Genomic DNA, 21,896 nt, shown 5'->3' with positions numbered 1-21,896 from the left:
AATGTCGCACACAAATGAGAAGGAAATGGATCAGCGAATTACATTGCTTTGATCTTCATGTACCACAGGCCAATTCTCTTTTGATCCGGGACCACTGAGCGACAACACATGCTGTTTACTGTCAGAGAGATGTTTTTATTAGCAAACATGCAGCCTTTTTTCCTGTTTGCCGATCTCTTTCACAGACTAGGCGACCATCCAGTGTCTGGTCACCCAGATGTTAAATATAGACGGACTGGAGTGGATTATTTATCATCTGTGTACATTTCAAATTTCGAGCACTTTTCAGATCACCATTTTTGGTTTATGGCAGCTGGTGATTTGAGTTTTCCTTTCTCGCCCACACCAGGTTCCCTAAGCTTTACACTTTGCATGAACTAATGTGCTGATGTCTTCCTTTGTAACATATTTTGACGGCTCCACACTGCATAATGGCAGATTTCCATGATTTCTTTGATTATAAAAGTAGGTCTAAGTTGCATAATAATACCGTGAAAGTGTCAAATCCTCAGTCCACAGAGAAATGCACAAATTCCAGAATCAAAATCAGAAAATACTTTATTAATCCTCCACGCAGGAAGTTATTATGCATCCTCTGTAACTTTGTGATGTCACAATAAAGCAGTCACCACTCACAGCAATGTCAATCTGTGCCCAATATCCAACCTGATGGAGAGTATAAAATATGGGACCTTTAACACAGCTGCAGGTTACTTCAACAGAAATATTTCTTGTTTTCATGAAGTGTACTGTATACTCAACTTATTGCATTGTCTAGAACAGAAGATGTGTGTTTATTTTTGACTTATTTTAGATGAGGTGAATTTGCCTATACTTCTCGTCTCATGACATTTATTTGCTCTTTAGTCTTTGTGTTACTCATTTGTTCTGTTTGCTGTTCTCATTATAATACAATACAGTGTGTGCACTAGCAAAAACAAAGTCTATCCAACAAACATACTATTCTGCCTATACTCATTAGTGCACTAAATGGTACTGGTGGCTGAACAGTAGTCTCTTACAAATATAAAGTGAACTCCTGTTTGTGTAAAGCTCACTCGCACTGTTTGTGCTCAGTTATTTACGAAAATGACTGTCCTGTAACTATATAGTGACAATGGGCCTCATTCACGAACCGTTCTTAAGAACAAATTTGTTCTTAAGTCCTACTTACGAAGTTTTTACGAAGATTGTGGCATTCATGATTTTTTTCTTATCCAGAATTTGTTTTTTGTTTTTTTTTAAATATTTTTGGGCTTTTGCCTTTATTTGATAGCTCACAGTATAGATAGACAGGAAAGGGGGAGGCAGAGAGAAGGGGAATGACACGCAGGAAAGGTCTGCCCGATGCGGGATTCGAACCGGGGAAGCCTGCGGTGAGGACTGTAGCCTCTACATGGGACGGCCGCCTTAACCACTGCGCCACGCACCGCCCCCCAGAATTTGTTCTTAACTAAGAACAAAATCTAAGAACAGTCAGGAGTATACTTACGCACTTTTAGGTGCTGAGACTTCTGCAAAAATAACCGATTATAGCGTTTTCTTTTGTTCTGCAGTTGTATGATGATATATGATTTGAATAAGAATTATTTTCTTATCTTTTATGATGTTTTTAATAATCATATATATTAATAATAATAATTGACAAATCATTGCAGTCTCTTAAAAAACATTATAGACACTTAATTCATATCATATCTTTTTTTTGGGGGGGGCGGGGGGGTATGATTTTTTTTTCCTAATTGCGGGCTGCAACAGTGCACTTACTGTAAGTGTTCACACTACACACAACTGTTTTTTTTTTTCATATGTGATGATGATATTTATGATGGCACACGTGAGAGTGTGGTCTCTCTGATAACGACCCGAAGAGCTGCATCCACTGCTGACGCTACTAAATATAGCCTAAATATAAGAATATAAACTAAATATAAGCTTTTTGTTTGTTTCTTTGTTTCATTCCTGCCGCAGTAGCTCCACTTCACTACTTAAGTTCTTTTTACGTTTGGAGTCTGGTGCTCCCTCCCAGATTTTCATTTGAGCATTTCAACTTTCTTTCTCACTTCACCTCCTCTGCTCAGTGCCTGTGGGTTCTGTGTGCACACGGCCCTGCAGTCTCATGCCCTTTTACGGGCATTGATGGGGCCGTTACCTATTCTAATCATATGTTAATTAGACTCACCTGGCACACGCCCTCAACTTACGAGGAGATGGCATTCATCAAGTAGGAACACAGCTGCCAACAATTCTGAGGCTTACGAACGCGTTGATGAATCTCACGTAGGGTTTTCTTAAGGAACTTCTTAAGAACAATTTAAGAAAGAATCTAAGAAGGTTCTTAAGAAGATATTGGTGAATGAGGCCCAATGTTTTGAACTTGTGGAGTTTTGGAAATGAGAGCGCATCTACAGACAATAACAAGAGATTTAGAAAAAGGGCCTCTTCCTGTACTGTAATTTGTCACATATGGTTCTAAATTGCTTTTTTTTCCAGTTTGCTAATTGCTTAAAGGAACTTGGGGCAGGATTTGCGAAACAAATACATCGTTTTTTAATGCTAATGGGTGATGAAGCGTTCAAAACCAAAAGAATGAGCCCACCCACGTATCTCTCCATTGCCTTGAACAGGCTGTGTGTTGCATAATGCGCTGCAACTGCTGGTCCGAATTTCCCGTGCAGTCCTGTGGACGTGACGTCAGATGGCGCGGTGGACCCAAACTAGTGTTTATGGTAGTCATGGTTTCTTTTACGGCCAAACGACCCACCACCACCACCACACAAAGTCCATTAAAAAGTATAAATATTATACTAGAGTTACACTAAAATAAATATTGTTAGTTGACTTACTTCATCGCTTGACATGATGCTGTTGGCAGTTGTAGGCTACCAACGTCATTCCGCGGAGGTAAACAGTCATGTGAACAGAGAGTAAAGTACTGTACATGGCCTTTATGTCACCTTATTTCTTGATCCTGCCCCAAGTTTCTTTAATCAAGGACTGTGAATTGTAACTTAAAGGGATATTTCAACAATTTGGCAAATTGGCCCATTACCATTATCCCTATAGTCATAGCAGTAGGTTGGTTACAGTGGCGTGCACAGACTTTTTGAAGGGCAGGGGCGAAAAGGAAAAAAAGGGGCACCTAATAGCGCGTCCTCGCCACTGAAGAGGGCACTTTAGCACACGTTTTGGCTCCTAGAGGGCACTTTAGCACACGTTTTGGCTAACCATGAGGGCACTTTAGCACATGTTTTGGCTCCTAGATGTGGCTCCTAGAGGGCACTTTCAGGGCTGCCAAGTTTCAGAAAATGACAAGAGTGAGACTGTAGCGACATTGTGCGTTTGGCCGGCGACCATAGGTCGGCGGCGAAATTTTTTTGGCCTTTTTTAACATCGATTTGGCCTGTTTTAATATCGATACCTTAAGACTAAAAAAACATCGATTTGGCCTGTTTTAACACGTGTTTTGGCCCCCAAGAGGGCACTTTAGCACACGTTTTGGCTCCTAGAGGGCACTTTAGCACGCATTTTGGCTTCCAAGGGGGCACTTTAAGCATGCATTTTGGCTTCCAAGGGGGCACTTTAACACGTGTTTTGGCTCCCAAGAGGGCACTTTAGCACACGTTTTGGTTCCTAGATGTGGCTCCTAGAGGGCACTTTCAGGGCTGCCAAGTTTCAGAAAATGACAAGAGTGAGACTGTAGTGACATGGTGCGTTTGGCCGGCGACCACAGGTCGGCGGCGAAAATTTTTTGGCCTTTTTAAACGTTGATTTGGCCTGTTTTATAATATCAATACCTTAAGACTAAAAAACATCGATGTGGCCTGTTTTAACACGTGTTTTGGCTCCCAAGAGGGCACTTTAGCACACGTTTTGGCTTCCAAGGGCACTTTAACATGTGTTTTGGCTCCTAGAGGGCACTTTAGCACACGTTTTGGCTAACCATGAGGGCACTTTAGTACATGTTTTGGCTCCTAGAGGGCACTTAAGCATGCGTTTTGGCTCCCAAGAGGGCACTTAAGCACGCTTTTCAGCTCCTAGAGGGCACTTTAGCACACGTTTTGGCTCCTAGAGGGCACTTGAGCACACGTTTTAGCTCCTAGAGGGCACTTTAACACACGTTTTGCCCCCCATGAGGACACTTTAGCACGTGTTTTGGCTTCCAAGAGGGCACTTTAACGCGCGTTTTGGCTCCCAGGGGGCACTTTAGCACGCGTTTTTCAACAATTGGGCCACGAGGGGGGGCGACCGCCCCCCCTGCCCCCCCCCTGTGCACGCCACTGGTTGGTTACCTTTAATTGTCAGTGCAAGCTGTTTTTCGATTGGCGGGGCAGAGATACAAGCTGCTCAGCATTATGGTATCTCCGGGTTTCCCCCATCAAACTCATCAAATACACAATCCAACAACTCCAAAATGCTCTGGTGGACAAGTTGTGACCTGCACATTCACCACGCTATGAGATAATTAAAGCAGAAGTAAGTGATATATTTGTGTTAATATTAGTCTTAAATAGTTATATCTTCCAACAGCAATCACTTACATAGAGTGTTTGGACCGAAACACGGGTCTCCCAGTCCCTCTGCTCTGCTCTGAGTCGAGGAGAAAACATTTATCGTATCCTACAGTTTTTATCCAATGAGGAGAGAGAAGGGCATGCAGGGCTGTGTGTGCAGCCAAGGGACGCCGTGAATGTGGTGACGTAGGGACGAGGACTGTTATGGTGCGTTCAAGGAAACTCGTAACTCGTATTTTTCCGACCAGTGAAGTCGTACCAGTTCGATCTGGTACGAGTTCACGGGTCGGAAGTTACGAGTGGCCGTTATAGTGACTTTCACAGGTAAAACAGGTCGGAAAAACACGAGTGGGTTGCCTGAAATGCTACAAAATCGTAAGTTGTGACTTGAAGCTGTAATTTACGGTTTCAAAAGCCTGCCTGGAACGCAGCATTAGCCAAAACGACCGGATCGCTTACTTCTGCTTTAATGGAACATTACTGCTCGAGTATTTGCTTCATGTGTCGTAACGTTGCATAATTATACATGATTATCTCATAGCGTGGTGAATGTGTTCGGAGATTTATACGGTTGTTTTAATGGCTCCATGTTTTTTGCATTTAAAGGGATATTTCAACATTTTGGCAAATTCGACCGTTGCCATAATCCCTATCGTCATAGCAGTAGGTTTGTTACCTTTAATTGTCGGTGCAAGCTGTTTTTAGAACGGCGGAGCAGAGCCGCGAGCTGCTCAGAGCTACGCTACGGAGGCTTCTTGGTTTCCCTCATCAAACTCATCAAATACACAATCCAACAATGAGATAATAACGGAAGGTTACGAGACGGAGTTGTTTTCAAAGCAAATGCAGAGACTGCCCCTGACGGGAACGCGCATCAGCGGTTTTGCATAAATTCGCCTCGGAAACAACTCCTTCTCGTAATGTTCAAGTTGTGACCTGCACATTCACCACGCTATGAGATAATAACGGAACGTTACGAGACAGAGTTGTTTTAGAGGTAAATTCATGCAAAACCGCTGATGCACGTTGCCTTCAGGGACAGTTTTTCGGTAAGCAGTCTCTGAATTTGCCTCGAAAACAACTCTGTCTGGTAACGTTGTGTTATTATCTCATAGTGTGGTGAATGTGCAGGTCACAACTTGTCCACCACAGCGTTTTGAAGTTGTTGGATTGTGTATTTAATGAATTCGATGAGGGAAACCTTTTTTTATTTTTTTATTTAATTATTTGCACAATTTAACAAGCAATAAAAACAGCAAACCAGATGTGCAGGTGAGACTAAAGAAACCCAGAGGGGTTTATACGAGATACCTCACCTCATAAAAACAAGAAATAAAAAACCACAACAATCTCTTTAAACTTTAGCACTACAGTAATATTACTGAGTGGTGGATGTGTGAAACTTAATTTGATTTTTATCTGTTAAAAATGGTGATAAAAGTAATCAAAAAGGATTCAAATCGTCGTAGTAGTCGTTTACTGTAGTTCTAAAACCCGAGAGGGAAATCATACACGGCATCAGTGCAGATCAATCCACTCCTCAGTCAGGCGCTTGTTTTCCTTGGCCGCATCAGGTTCTTCTCACCGTCGTGACATGTCATTAATAATGTGTGTTTTTCTTTGTGTGGAACTGGCTCACAGCTGCAGAGACGAGGCTCCACCATGAGCAGCAGCCCCATGCCTCCTGTGGGCCGACTGGGACACTATGAGATCAAAGGCCTGCTGCTCTCCTTCCTGCACATCGTCAAGACCTTGTCCGAGGGTCAGTGATGATCGACACTACACCACACCACACCACACCACACAATCAGCCCTTCTCTGACCAATACACAGGATGTGATACAACCAACCCCCTTTATTTAATTTTTTTGCTATTTTGGGATGGAGCCTCCACAGATATACTTGGCTTGGCTTGGCTGCTACACAAACAATGAACCACGCTTCCCGCGCAGTGGATGTGTGGTTTATTTAGCTCCAAGGTTCCTGTAAAAAATCAACTGGAACTATGTATAAATGTTTGCAACAAAAACAGAAAAACACAACTCGCATCAAAGACTTTGTCTTTCTTTTTATCCGCAGACACTCTGATGGCCTACTGGAATAAAGTCGGCCCTCAAGACATCATGAACTTCCTCAGTTTGCTGGAGTGAGTCCTGCATTAAACAAAGAATGATTCTTTTCATTTTATAGTGTGAGAAAAAAGGTTGTAAATGTTGATTAACAACTTAAAAGGTTACATGGATGCTGTGAGGCATTCAGAACTAAATCATGAAAAAGATGTTAATTTCCCTTTGTTCTGTGACCTCTACTGAAAGAAGCAAACAAACTAAAAAAAAAAAACATGTGTTATCAAACAATCATATCCGTGTGTGTATGGTATTAGTTTTGTATGATGGTATTCCAGAGACACAGCACACACTGTAACACTCATATACAGCTTATAAAAATACCAGGACTGAAATGTGAAAGTATTCATGCACATATTCATGCTCCAGTGAATATGTTTCTCTTTTTCTCATCTGAACTCTTCCTACAGGACCTGTCTGGTTCAGTTTCGTTATACTGGAAAGAGGAACATTGGCCGGTGAGTCTTACCCGTCCCACCTGCTGTGACTACCTGAAACTCAGCGAAGAGGAAGTTTTCAAGATCTTCTGACCTTATTTCACCCCAATGTTGGCATACAGTAGTTTGGTTAATCATTAAATTATTAAATCGGCCATTGTTTCTTGAAAGTCAAATATCCACTTTGTGTCTTGTGAGTTAGGAGCATTTATTCCTTGTTAATTTTTAATGTGATAGTTTTGATATCTGAAAACGTGGAGATACTGCATCATACTTCATACTGCATCTCTTTGTGTGGATGTGTCGGTATTGATTTAGGAACCAGGACGTCTGTGCGGCCAAGCTGTTTTCCTCAGACAGGAAGTCTCAGACAATGCCCGCCATGCGCTGCAACCGAGCCAGTTTCATGCAGACTAAGATCCACCAGTTCAGCACCATGGAGGCCTCCCTCACTCTCAATATTGGTAACTACACACGCACATACACATACACCAGTTTATTGGCAGAACCTGAGGCAACACTAGATCTCATAGGTTGGATTAATGGTGTCATTTTTCCCTGATTAGTGTGAAAAAGTACCGTACATAATTTCCAGGAAATCTCACCCCTGGAAATCATCAAGAAATAACCAAAACCAGTAAAAAACTAACAAATATGACATGACAGCTCAAAATATACAGTCAAACAAAAGTCCTCATGGCAGGGCAACGGTTTCCATGCACCAGACAAAACAACCCTGGAACAAAGACATATTCAAACACGCAACATGACAGTTGTATTTACAGAGCTTAGGCGAGGGGGTGGCAGCATCAGTCACAGTTGATCTCACATCGCCAGACCTGAGCTCATGCAACGAGAACAGAGAACCAATAAAGAGCTATTAGAATGAAATATATGCAGCGAATATGAATACGGAACTTATTTTTTTGTGTATTTAAAGGGATAGTTCAACATATTGGCAAATTGGCCCATTGCCATAATCCCTATAGTCAAAGCAGTAGATTTGTTACCTTTAATTGTCGGTGCAAGCTATTTTTAGAACGGCGGAGCAGAGCCGCGAGCTGCTCAGAGCTACGCTACGGAGGCTAATGGGATTTCTTGGTTTCCCTCATCAAACTCATCAAATACACAATCCAACAACTCCAAAACGCTCTGGTGGACAAGTTGTGACCTGCACATTCACCACGCTATGAAATAATAATGGAACGTTGTGAGACAGAGTTGTTTTCGAGGTAAATGCAGAGACTGCTTGCTGAAAAACTATCCCTAAAGGCAACGCGCATCAGCGGTTTTGCATGAATTTACGTCTAAAACAACTCTGTCTCGTAACGTTCCGTTATTATCTCATAGCGTGGTGAATGTGCAGGTCACAACCAGTGTTGTTTTTGGCAGGCATTTTAGATTTAGTCTTAGTCTTAGTCTTTTTGACGAAAATACTTATTAGTTTTAGTCAATTTTAGTCATTCCTATATGTGATAGTTTTAGTCTAGTTTTAGTCGACGAAAACTGAACAAGGTTTTCGTCTAGTTTTAGTCAGTTTCAGTAAAAAAAAAAGTCTTTAAACATATTAATTAAATAAAGGAATGGTTTTACACATAATGTTTCCACCCAATGCCAAATACTTTATGGTCTGAGGATTATGCATTAGCCTACACACAGATAAAGTGGTAACAGTAGTGCATTCAGTTTTTTTTCTGATGGAGTGACGGCAGGTGTGTTGAGCAGAATGTGCGCTGCATGCCAGGTGGAGGACGTGACCACACAAGGATGCAGCAGACACTTGTTGATTTTAATGGACAGATTACACGCACAATAAGCAGAAATGTCATGCAATTGAACGTCTGACCACCCGTCAGCGCCGCGGAGCGGCTGCACCGCACTGACCGAGGTCACCAGAGCAGCGGATCACTGCCTGCTGCTCTCTGCCGCTCTAATCACAAGCACCGGGCGGCGGCGCACCGCGGCTCGTCTCAGCAGCGTTGTTCTGTTGTTGACGGAGCCGTTGCTAAATCGTGTGCAGCTTAGAGTAATGACAATCCATAATATGGAATGTAGAGGCGATCACAGCCCGACCACTAACATTTACGTCCGTTCTCGTCTCGTCAACGAAAACTCACACACGTCTCGTCATGTTTTCGTCATCAGAGAGCCATGTTCGTCTCGTCACCGTCTCGTTATCGTCATGAAAAAAAGGGGCGTCAACGAAAATATTTCGTCATCGTCATCGTTAACAAAAACAACACTGGTCACAACTTGTCCACCAGAGCGTTTTGGAGTTGTTGGATTGTGTATTTGATGAGTTTGATGAGGGAAACCAAGAAATCCTATTAGCCTCCGTAGCGTAGCTCTGAGCAGCTCGCCACTCTGCTCCGCCGTTCTAAAAATAGCTTGCACCGACAATTAAAGGTAACAAACCTACTGCTTTGACTATAGGGATTATGGCAATGGGCCAATTTGCCAAAATGTTGAACTATCCCTTTAAAGAAAAACTATATCTACTGTATTCAGGTTGGGTTATCATTTCTACCATGTAAATGTTGAGTTGTCTAAAATCAAAGACAGAACTAAACTAAACTGAACCGTATAATTTAGTGACTCTCATTGGACAACGCTGTAGACCTCTGGAAGTAAACACAGGATTAAAGGCACCGTTATGCTGCACTGGCATGTCCGCCCTGTACGTACCGCCATGTACCAGTGTTTTGCCTTTTTCCTGTTGGTTTTGGGGAAACTCTTCCTGAGAACAAGGCAAAAGTTCCCTGTGGTCACTACAAAGTTTGTCGGGCTATTTGTATTTGTTGGTGGGCCCATGGTCATTTTCATGAGAAACAATAATTTTCTGATGTCCACGACCAAGTGCAACATGTACCATATGTTCTCACCAAGAGTTAAAGAGACTTATTTAATGCATGTGCAATCAAATTGAGTAAACAGTGAATATTTCTAGCGGTCTTCATTGTTTTGAACATATTAAAGCAGATATCAGCTTCACGGCCGTTTCGGCTAATGCTGCGTTCAAGGCAGGCTTTTGAAACCGTAAGTTACAGCTTCAAGTCACAACTACGACTTGGTAGCGTTCCAGGTAACCCGTAGCTCATGTTTTTACCATCCTGTTGTCTGTGAAAGTTCCCTATAACGGCCACTCGTAACTTCCGACCCGTGAACTCGTACCAGATCGAACTGGTATGACTTCACAGGAAGGAAAAACACAAAGTACGAGTTTCTTTGAACGCACCATGAGTTAGCAGCCCCCGCCCTTGTCAGGCATCAATTGGTCCTCGTGCTACGTCACCACATTCACGCGCATCCCTTGGCTGCACACACAGCCCTTCATGCCGTTCTCTCTCCTCATTGGATAACACTTGTATCCCACAAGGAAAATTTTCTCCTCGGGTTACAGCAGAGCAGAGTGACGGAGAGACTCGTGTTTAGGCTGAAATACTTCATGTAAGTGATTGCTGACGGAAAATAGGACTATTTAGGACTTATATTAACAAAAACATTCCACTGATATCTGCTTTAAACAAATTAAAGCAGGCCAACCGATAGCAGGAGTCATGCAATGTGGTCATCATCAGAACAATAGTTAGTTGTTAATATGTTTCTCTGTGCAATAAGACTGTGCCATGACATGTGTGTGTGTGTGTTGTAGGGACGGGGCCATCGGAAGCAGAAATCCACCATCAGGCCCTGTTAGAGGGGAACATCTCCACTGAGGTCTGCCTGAGTGTTCTGGACGTCCTGTCGTTCTTCACACAGTGCTTCAAGGTCAGCACACACACACATGCAAAACACACTTATAATGTCTCAATGTGATTAAACCTTCAAAGCATGTGGACGTTCACTGTCAACATTGATAAATCTGTGTGCAGATGTTTTTATTTATTTATATATGTATTTTGTATGTTAATTGAATCAGACTTCATCACACATAATTTCAGTTACACAATACAAGCACATGGCCAAAAGGGAAAACTGGAGGAGCATAAAGCTTATCATTCAGAATACATTAATTTTATCGCAGTTTTTCTTTCTTACATACATGATACAACAGCAGAGCTGTGGTCTGGACTCCAGACAGCCAGTCCAGAATAATGTTAGACCCCTTTCTCTGGGTTTAAATCAATTCATAATTGTCTAGAATAGAATTTCGTATTTCTTTTTTAAAAGCCCACACGTTTCTTGATTTTTAAACCTCATCATCTAGTTTGTTCCACTGTTTGACACCAGTGACTGAGATAGAAAAGGATTTTAGCCTATTTCTCACTCTCTGCCTAAATAACATATTTCCTCTCAGATTGTGTGTCACATTTCTGTCTATGAAAAAACCTTGTGGAAGGTCTCTGTTTGCGGCCCTGTGCATAATCTGCAGAGTTTTGTAGTTGATTAAGTCGTGTAGTTTGAGGATTTTTGCATTGATGAACAACTGGTTTGTGTATATGCTCTGTACTGGGCATAGTGTAGAATTCTTACGGCTCTTTTTTGAAGTGTGAACAGGGGGTGCATGACACTTTTGTACGTGTTTGCCCACACTTCTGCACAGTATTGCAAATGTGGTGATACTAATGCTGAATATATTACATGGAGTGACTTCTGATTTAATATTTTTTGAGCTTTCCATAGTACGGACACACTCCTGGCCAACTTGTTTTGCAAGTGTTTTATGTGTGGTCTCCAACTTTACATATCATCGATAATTACTCCTAAGACTTTATTCTCGCTAACTCTTTCGATGTTTACCCCATTCATCTGTATATTTATACTCTTATTGTAGCCTTTTTTCCCAGAAATGAGTATGTAGCAAGTATTTCATGTTTATCATTGAATAGCCAGAACATAATTAGTTGCTGATTTTACTGAACTGTCACTTTTTTTATATTACACGTTAGGCCAGCTGTTTCAAAGGAACTGAAGCTTGGGAACTTCCTGTTGGAATGTTTCAGAATGAAAGCTGGGAGTAATTTAGGATTTAGCAAGCAACGTCCTTGTGTTGTGTCATCGCAATCAATGCAGTGTCCTACTGAATGACAGAAACATGTTCAAGTTCAAACAACTAGGTTCTGCCCCCAAATAGTTGACCAAGCATTAGCTGACCAAGGGGCCATTAGTCGACCAAAATTTCATTGGTCGATTGGTCGCAGGAAAAAAAACCAAAACATTTTGAGCCGTCAAGTCATTATGACTGAACTGTATATGAGAGGCTATAGAGCTTTTAATTTGAAGGGCCAGATACAGGAAGTCACTCGCTGTCTGTTTTTTTTTCCCCACGCGGCACGGCAGGTCCCTATTTTTTTTGTTTTGTTTTGTCAAAAGCGACTTTTTCCGATGCTGTTACAGACGGTTCTGGTTTGGAGACTCCGACGTGATCGATTAGTCGACTAATCGCCATAAATGACGACTATTGGTTGATCAAGAAAATCTTTGGTCGGTGTGGCAGCCTTACTGTACAAACAACTGTATTTAACCCAAATAGGGCATTTGGGTTTGAGTCACAAACTCAAAGACAGGAAACACATGATCTGTCAGTTCACTCAACAAGTTGGCATGAACTCCAGAGAGATCAGCAAACACCCAGGACCCATACGTGGACCACAGTGCCATAAATTACACTCGAGAAAATAAATAAATGGATGAATAAACATTGACCCATTTAGTCTGACAGGTTTACAATGCCTGCTCTGTGTCTAGCTGCAGCTTGATGGCTGAAGGAATGAAAGAACTGGCATATCTGTTTGTTTTCCTGGTGGGAGGGGGGATGATTAGTGCCCTGTCTGCTTTTCTGGACCAGAGCTCAGATCTGTCAGCTGAGCTCCAATGTTCTTGGAGCAGACTTTAACAATGCTGCTGAGACCCTTCGTCTCCTTCATTGGCGATCCATAAAACCAGCAGATAAAGGAAGACGTTTCAAGACTTTAAATAAACAAGTGATAAAAATTACACAAGATACTCTTGGAAACATTGAAAGAATTCGGTTTCTGCGACAAATACGTCCTCTGTTGACCACGTTTAACAACTGACTCTGTGTTTTCTATCAAACATGGTACTTATCCTCTTGATGGATGGTGCTGGCTACCGTACTGGGACAATTCCTCCGAAAGTCACTGACTAACTCCTTAGTTGTTGTCACATTCAGATCCAAATGAAGATAATTCACAGCCACGGTCTGATTGAAGAAAGGATTTTAGGGAAGTGTCGTCAGAGGATTTTACAAGGTGGCTGCCTTCTTAGGAAAACCTGTGTACATACTGTAATAAATAAGAAAGGAGAGAGGACACAGCTCCATGGAGAACCTGTGTTTGAAGTGAGAGTGTTGGACATGCAGCCAGTCACAAATACTCGCTGAGTTCTGTATGTTGCAAAGTTGAAGAGAATTAAGACAATCTGATCTAAGAGGACAACTGTTCGGTTTGAAATATGAGCCTGCATCTCATTTCTTTTTTTTCTTTTTTTAGAAATAATTTATTGATTTTCAAGAGAAAAATAAAATAAAGAAAAAAGAGAGAGAGAAATATATATATATAAAGAACACAGCACATCTTGGAGTACAACGATATTTGATGGTCATTATAGGATGAGTATACTGTATAAACAAAAACATTTAAGAGCAGAAAAAATAAATTCAGTATGTAGCCATAATACAGAATCATATAGTGTGTCTATGAGCTCACATTTTAAAGGTAATTCAGTACCAGATCCCATGTTTTTATCAAACTTATATCCTCTATCTTCATTGTAGAATCTCAGTTTCTCCAGATGTAAAGTGTTTGACAATTCTCCCAACCATGTATGTAGGCACAGAGTCTTGCAATCACCATCCCAAATTGAATTGCTCTTCTTTCAAATGTATTGACAGAAGAGAAAGGACACTTGTAGCCCCCAGGATGGCAACCAAAGAGCTGGGGACCAGATACTTACCAAAAGCCTCAGAAAAACTGAAAAATACACTTCCAATATGAATGAAGTTCACTACATAGAAGGAATGTCTCATTTCATATTGTAATATTCTCTCGGAAAAAACTTTCATCATCACATGTGTGTGTTTGTATGTGTCAGAACCAGCTACTGGACAGCGAAGGTCACAACCCGCTGATGAAGAAGGTGTTCGACGTTTACCTGACCTTCCTCAAAGTCGGCCAATCGGAAGCCGCCCTCAGACATGTGTTCGCCGCTCTCAGAGCCTTCATCAACAAGGTTTGTTCTCACACTTGTAAACATGTAGGCATTCGTAGTCACTTGAACGCTGGTATGTCTCTGCTGCTTGGACGCTGATTAAAACATTTCCACATCTGGAAGGCAAACCAAACAGATGTGTTTGTTGTCCTGTTCTGTTGATGTCATGGATGCCTGGTTTCTCCCAATCATATGTATTTTTAGACGTCTTATTTACACACACATTAGGGAATAGAGACATGCTCTAACACAATTTCCTAAGGAGTGGGACCTCCCACTTCCAAAGCAGTGTCTTCTGATAAAATCAGCATGTCCTGGCATGTGAGAGATTAGCCAGTGAGAGAGTCCCTGGTAAAAAAATAATACATGAAGAAAAGAAATGACAGTTGCCAAATGTAAAACGTGTTCTCTCTGTGAGTTACCCGACTTGTGCTATTTTAAAATGTTTCTGTTGCTTACTTGGCCAAATTCAACACAAAGCCTAATCACTCTTAGTCACCCCCCATCCACATTGACTCACTGCAGTTCCTGACATGAAGATGTAGTGTTGCTCAGTGGGAGTATTAAAACCTGTTGTCATGATGATTGCTGAAGTTTTTGTCAAATAACCATCTCAATTCAATTCAAATTCAAAACAACTTTATTAATCCCACAGGGGGCAATTCATTTTGAGCAGCAGGTTGTCGTGGTTTGTATGGCCTACATGGCCCACAATAAATAGACAATAAATACAAAATCAGTACAACACACATCAGACAACAACAACAATACGAAGCTTGAAATGGGTATAGTATAAAAAATAAAAAATAGAGAAACCCTATGAGGAATTTAAAAGTCTGAGTGCAGAGGGGACGAATGATTTAGAGAAGCGAAATAAAGTAAATCCTTTATTCCTACATCCACCATTCTGCTGACAAAATTAAAGTGTTCTTTGATCAGACAGGTTTTATATGAGTGCTTTTAATAAAGGTGCTCAGTCCACGAAGAAACAGCAACACTTTATATTAGGGGTCTCCAACACTCCTACCAGTAGCTCGCAGCCCCTTTTCCCAGTAGCTCGCCAAAGGATTAATGAATCATACATACATTTGAAAACTTGATCCAGGATTTTCCCTGCCTATGGCGCCACCTTGGTTGAAGCATGTATCATCAGAACAGACATGTCCTGTGATTTTCAGCCTCCTTTCATATTTAATAGAGGAGGGACAATACCCGAAAGTAATACAATTACTGTAATACAATTTCAGTTATCAGTATGGTAGAAGCTAAAAACATACTATTTCCATGAAGAGTGGGAAACACAGTTTTGTTTTACTAATGTAAAGAATTTATGTTACAAAACATGAGTACTGTAGCTCTCGGCCATTGTCATTTTGTAAAAGTAGCTCTCGGAGGAAAAGGCTGGAGACCCCTGCTTTATATCAACAGTATTATACCCTCCTCCATGCCTTGTGATATCCACAATTTTACTGATCCCACTCTAAAATCGACAGTCATGAATCTACAATCTGCTTTCAAGAGTCTTTCATTGGCCATAAGCTTATGCTGAGCCCAGACAAGACATGTTTTTTTCTAGATCTCCTGAAACCGATAGCAATATTGGGATGCATGACCTGGTTCAAACCATATAAAAAAGGTTCAAATAAATGCTTTATTGAACCAAATTAGGCCCTTGATCAAGGAAAGACGACAAAGCTTCTCCTCACGACATTTATCTGTCCAACGTTGCAGGATTTGTTCACCTGAGTCTAGAATGTAGAGCTCCAGAGAGAGTAGCTGTAAACCCTGAGGTCATGTTCTTATGGATTAACACAGGATGAGTGTAAAATACAGGACCTTAAATTTACAGAGGGGGCTTTGCTGAGAGCACTTCACGCTGTTTATATGTACAGGTCAATGAAAGAAAAGGCAGAAATCACACATTTAGGTGTAAAATACATCAGAATATAAGAATAACAGTTTGAGATGCAATGGTGGAAAGCATCAAGAAGCCTGGGAAGTGGGTAGTGCCAAAATATGTAGAGAAGCTGGTTGGTTTTGCTTTGGATAAACAATTTCCACACATCAATTAAAAGCATCAAAGTGTTACTGCAGTACACTGTAACTGTTGAGGAACCTCTCGGATGGCAAAATAAAAAGGAAAAAGAGCAAATTTAGAAAAACAACACCCATAAATAAGATGTTTTTTTTTAATTCTAGGGCTGAAATATTCTGTTCAATCAAAACTAGACTACAAAAACTGACAACATATCTATAAACATAAAAATATCAAAAGGCAACCTCAGTGCAATATGAGATAAATGTAAATATGGAGGTAGATACAAATCTTATACAATACAAAGCATGAAAGATGGAAATGTGATGTGTTGTTTGGGTCACACAGTCATTGCCTTCACCTCTATACAGTGTTACGTAATCCCATCCCTGCCTTGAATCTGACCTTTGGTGCACTAACCCCGTCTCCCTCCAGTTCCCGTCAGTGCTGTTTAAGGGCCGCGTGACGCTGTGCGAGGCCCTGTGCTGCGAGGTGCTCAAGTGCTGCGTCTCCAAGCTGGGCTCCCTGAGGGCCGAGGCGTCCGCGCTGCTCTACCTGCTGATGAGGAACAACTACGAGTACACCAAGAGGAAGACCTTCCTGCGCACACACCTGCAGGTAAAGTAGCGTGGAAACGTTGCCCCCCACGCTGCTGAACACCTGGCATCTGCTTCCTTTTTATGTATTCAAACTGATGTTCATCATTGACCTTCAGCCTTTTTTTCCAAATACTTCAGTTGCTTTCATAACGGAGGTGAAGAATGTAAAGAGGCTGTGTAAACAGTTTAAACACAGATGTCCTGCGGCGTTGTGGAGTTTCCAGCTCCTCTGCTACAGTAAAACAGTAGCAGACCAGTTTCTATTAGCTCTGCCTGGACTCTGTCAATATTATGTTCTTAGTGTGTTTCCTCTGTTGCTTCTTATTTTCCTTTCCTCTCTTTTTACACCTGCACCTCATCATCTCTCCGCGCCTTTTCTTCCTCCTCCAGATCATCATCGCAGTGAGCCAGCTCATCTCCGACGTGGCGCTGACCGGCAGCTCGCGCTTCCAGGAGTCTCTGTCCATCATCAACAACTTTGCAAACAGTGACAAGGCCATGAAGGTACGGGAGACAACGCTCGACAATATAACAAAACTAGAAAATGCCACGGGGGAGGCGCTGCCAGGGAACATGGGAATCAAACCCACAACCTTAAAGGGGTAGTTCAACATTTTGGCAAATTGGCCCATTGCCAATCCCTATAGTCATAGCAGTAGGTCCGTTACCTTTAATTGTCGGTGCAAGCTGTTCTTAGAACGCTACGGAGGCTAATGGGATTCCCTGGTTTCCCTCGTCAAACCCATCAAATACGCAATCCAACAACTCCAAAACGCTCTGGTGGACAAGTTGTGACCTGCACATTCACCACACTATGAGATAATAACAGAACGTTACCAGACAGAGTTGTTTTGAGGCAAATGCAGAGACTGCTTGCTGAAAAACGTATCAGCGGTTTCGCATGAATTTACCTTGTAAACAATTCCATTTGGGCTAACTGTGACAAAACAGTAGCTCCTATCAGTAGAAGAAGCAGACTGTGAGCATCCAGAGGACTACCTGAACAGATATATCTTTGGTGTTAGTAAGTAGTAAATATTTTGGAAATCCATGCAAGTTAAAATCTGCTTGTCTCAAAAATGCTTTGTATGGGCTCTATGCACAGCTCCACTACTTCCTGAACTTAATCCTACTCCTTTGTTTCCTGTTTTACAATATTGGACAAACGGATTAATCCAGGTGTGTCCGACCATTGTGACTACTCAGACACACCTGGATTAATCAGTTTGTCCAATATTGTAAAACAGGAAACAAAGGAGCAGCATTAAGTTCAGGAAGTAGTGGAGCTGTGCAAAGAGCCCATTGGAGTCAATGGGCAAGCAGGAAGGGACCTGGCTGCACTCAGAGGCTCACAGTTTAAATTCTGTAAGTCTCTCTGCTTTTTTGAGCACAATGTGAGAGAGAGGACACGTTTGTCTACAACTGTGGAAAACATCATGTGTCATTTGTGGCCGCTAGCAGCGTGGAAAGAAAAAAAATTCAGACAGTTTCAGACAACTTCTCCCAATCTAGCCGATGATGTCACCCACTCTATCCTAGAGCTAGGTGGTTTGCAGGTGACGTCACGCGGAACGTCACGACTGCAGATTGGGGGGCAGGAAGTGTTTTGCCGGCAGGATAACGGTTGGAAAATGCCCAACTTTTGCTCTGTCTACGGCTGAACAAACCAGTCAAACCGGGAAAAACGAAATAATAACAACATTGTGGGAGAACCCGCAGATAAAAGAGAGGCGGTTGGTTTATTTTTTTCCACTTTTCCTCAGTGTGTATGGATCATATCCGATATGTTTTTCTATTTTTAGACAATGCCTGCTACTTGCGGGCTCACCCAACACTTTCCATTCATTTCCTATCGCCGTTCTCCACTTCCTTCCCCCCATCTGAACTTTGTGCGTCATTGGAATTGCGTGACTACAAACCACCTATTAGCCCCGTGGCTATAATTAATTTACTGCCGACAGATGACACTTACTCTACTCACCGGCGGCCAATGACACAATAGTTTTAGTTTCTACTAATTTGCAGAGCCCTGAAATGACAACATGCCCCTAAATGTCACTTCCTCATTAAACTGGTCCCATAGTCATTGTGTGACCTGCTGAAGTGGTCAGATTATCCTCCAAGTCCCATGTGCAATCACTGGTTCTGGGAAAAGCTTTTTGTAACACGCACAAATTTCACAACACGCATTCAAACTCAGTCATTGTGTAATGTATGATAAGACTTTTCCGATCTTGAATGTGACCGCTTTCAACTGGATCCTGTTTCTAAATCACTCTGCTCCATTGTGTCATACATGTACACAGACATGGACAAAATTGTATGTTGGTACCCTTCTGTTAGAGAAAGAGAAACCCACAATCATCACTGAAATAACTTGAAACTGGCCAAAGTAAAGGACAAAGGGACGTTCTCCCAGAAGCTTTGTGGACAGATGAGACAAAACTGAAGCTTTTTGTCAAGTCACATCATCTCATCTTACACAGATGCCAAAATGAAGCATACAAAGAAAAGAACACTTACTGTACCTACTGTGAAACATGGATCAGGCTCGGTTCTGTTCTGGTTCTGCTTTGCTGCAGCTGGTACAGGGAGTCTTGAATCTGTGCAGGGTTCAGTGAAATCTCAAGAGTATCAAGGCATTCTGGAGCCAAATGTGCTGCCCAGTGTCAGAATCCCAGCAATGGGATCAATAAAGTATCAATCAAACCATCAGAAAGCCTGGTCTCAGTCAAGAACGGCTAAGAACAAAACACTGGACTGTCCTGGCCTTCTATGATCCTGATCTAAATTTTTCATTAGTTTGTTTTTTAAAAATAATTCTGTCGAACACAATTCAAAAGCAATGTCTGGTTTTCGTTTTCACTACATTTTTGTTTCTTCTTATCTTTGCCAGTCTCAAGTTATTTCAGGGACAAATGTGGGTTTTTCTTTCTTTAACGCAAAGTACAGTATTTCACAGCAAACAGGAGCATTGTTGAGTGATGATGGTCAGTGGCAGTCTAACCACATTCATGGTTTGATTTCATTTAAAGGCAGAAGCACAGCAGCTCTAGTGCTGGGAGAGTTCCCTACATGCTTGCCAATCATTTCTTTGATTCTTTTTCCCCTTCAAAGGATTTCAAAATAAGAGCACATTGTTTTAAGATAACTATCTTCTATCTCTTCAATCTACTAAAAGTTAAAATAAGTCAGATAATGAATTAAGATGAGCTGTTTGACCATGTCTTTGTTTGTCTTTGTCAGTCTACAACATTCCCCTCGGAGGTGAAAGGTCTGACCAAGCGGATCCGTACCGTGCTGATGGCCACGGCTCAGATGAGAGAGCACGAGAAAGACCCGGAGATGCTTCTGGACCTCCAGTACAGTCTGGCCCGGTCCTACGCCAGCACCCCGGAGCTGAGGCGGACCTGGCTGGACAGCATGGCCCGAGCACACCTCAAGAACGGAGATCTCTCTGAGGTACGGGGACACTATTAATATCTCCTTCTCTTTGTGTCTCATAATGTATTTATTTATCTGTCTGGCTCTTTATCTTTGAGTGTCTTTGTTCCATGTTAGATGTGTCTCTGAGATAGGACAAGCAGATTCTTTGACCCATGTACTGTATCACTTTTAGACATCTGTGCATATTTGCTATGGCCTTGGGTCTGGATCCTCACATGACTCACATTTGTACAAAAACAAAAAAGAGAGAAAAAAAAAGGATGACCAGATGGACGATTACCATTAAGTATTTAATTAAAAAAGATAAAAGAAACCCAGATTTTAAAGGGATAGTTCACCCAAAATTCAAATTACACTCATTATCTACTCACCCTCATGTCAACTAAGAGCTGTGAGAAAGTCCTCTGTGCCTTCTCTGAGTTACGGGGGGTCCGTGCAGCAGTATTTGTCCATATAATGGTTGTGAATGGATACCAACTTTCTTCGTCCAAAAAGACACACCAAAAAACATCCAAATACCTCCATACTGCTCGTCTGTAATGTCCCTCTTGTATTGAAGCCCCAACATGAGAAATTGTTCCGAAAAAAAAAAAAAAAGTCTATGTTTTAAGCTTGTTTGTAGCGGAAACTCCCAGTGTCTCAATTCACTGCTCTTCCTGTGACCGGCGGAACAATTTCTCATGTCGGGGCTTCAATACAAGAGGGACATTACAGACGAGCAGTATGGAGGTATTTGGATGTTTTTTGGTGTGTCTTTTTGGATGAAGAAAGTTGGTATCCATTGACAACCATTATATGGACAAATACTGCTGCGCGGACCCCCCCTCGTAACTCAGAGAAGGCACGGAGGACTCTCAATTCTCACAGCTCTTAGTCGACATGAGGGTGAGTATATAATTGAAAGTGAAATTTGAATTTTGGGTGAACTATCCCTTTAAGGAAGGATTACTCATCCTGTATCTGCTCTGGAGTCGATGTCATAGGCTGTAACAACAGAACCACATTACAGTGTAATAACAACCTGAGCTCTGATACTATTGTTTTTACAGTATCGGCCACTCTATTTCGGTGATGCTGTCACAAATGTTTGCTTGTGGTTGCTAAGCAGTAGATACACTGTAAACAGGGCAGGCTGATCTCAAGAGAAAAGTTCTCGATCTACTTTCCTTTTTTAGGGTTGTAATAACAACGTGGGGTTATTTCTTAATCAAAGGGAGAATCTTTTGATGGTCTCCAGATGGAGAAGTCGCAACACAGCGGGATCCTGGGTGGTCCCGCTGTTTGCCAGAGTTCAGCTAATTTATTTATTTGATCCGACTCAGAGCACTTTCACAAACAGGAAAAAACAAGGCGACACAGCAGCAGACCCTCCTAATCGAGTTAATGTAATCTTTTAGATTTTTCAGTTTCATGTAATTTGCTTTACATTTTTCAGTTTCAGTTATTTAACGTATGTTTTATATTGTCTTCTTGTTCATTTGATCTATTTTGCAGTAATATATTTCGACAAAGAAAAAAACAAATATTTATAAATCAAAATAACTGAGAGTACGGTGGCCCTGAGTGCT

General features: G+C 41.7%; 1 protein-coding gene across 2 annotated transcripts in view; it reads left to right on the top strand.

Annotated features, from left to right (window-relative positions):
• Positions 1-21,896, top strand: part of dock11 (dedicator of cytokinesis 11) — a 105,514-nt gene that overhangs the window by 65,105 nt on the left and 18,513 nt on the right. For both annotated transcript variants that reach the window (XM_083992695.1, XM_083992694.1), the window contains 9 exons: positions 6,156-6,276; positions 6,594-6,660; positions 7,051-7,098; positions 7,396-7,541; positions 10,730-10,845; positions 14,131-14,268; positions 16,718-16,900; positions 17,272-17,385; positions 20,128-20,343. In XM_083992695.1, the coding sequence (XP_083848821.1) occupies positions 6,156-6,276; positions 6,594-6,660; positions 7,051-7,098; positions 7,396-7,541; positions 10,730-10,845; positions 14,131-14,268; positions 16,718-16,900; positions 17,272-17,385; positions 20,128-20,343 (1,149 nt within the window). The remainder of the gene's footprint in view (positions 1-6,155; positions 6,277-6,593; positions 6,661-7,050; positions 7,099-7,395; positions 7,542-10,729; positions 10,846-14,130; positions 14,269-16,717; positions 16,901-17,271; positions 17,386-20,127; positions 20,344-21,896) is intronic.

This window comes from Trachurus trachurus (genome assembly GCF_905171665.1).
Source record: "Trachurus trachurus genome assembly, chromosome: 18".
NCBI lineage: Eukaryota > Metazoa > Chordata > Actinopteri > Carangiformes > Carangidae > Trachurus > Trachurus trachurus.
The sequence above is the reverse complement of the archived record's forward strand: the minus strand, read 5'-3'. Positions and strand labels throughout refer to the sequence as shown.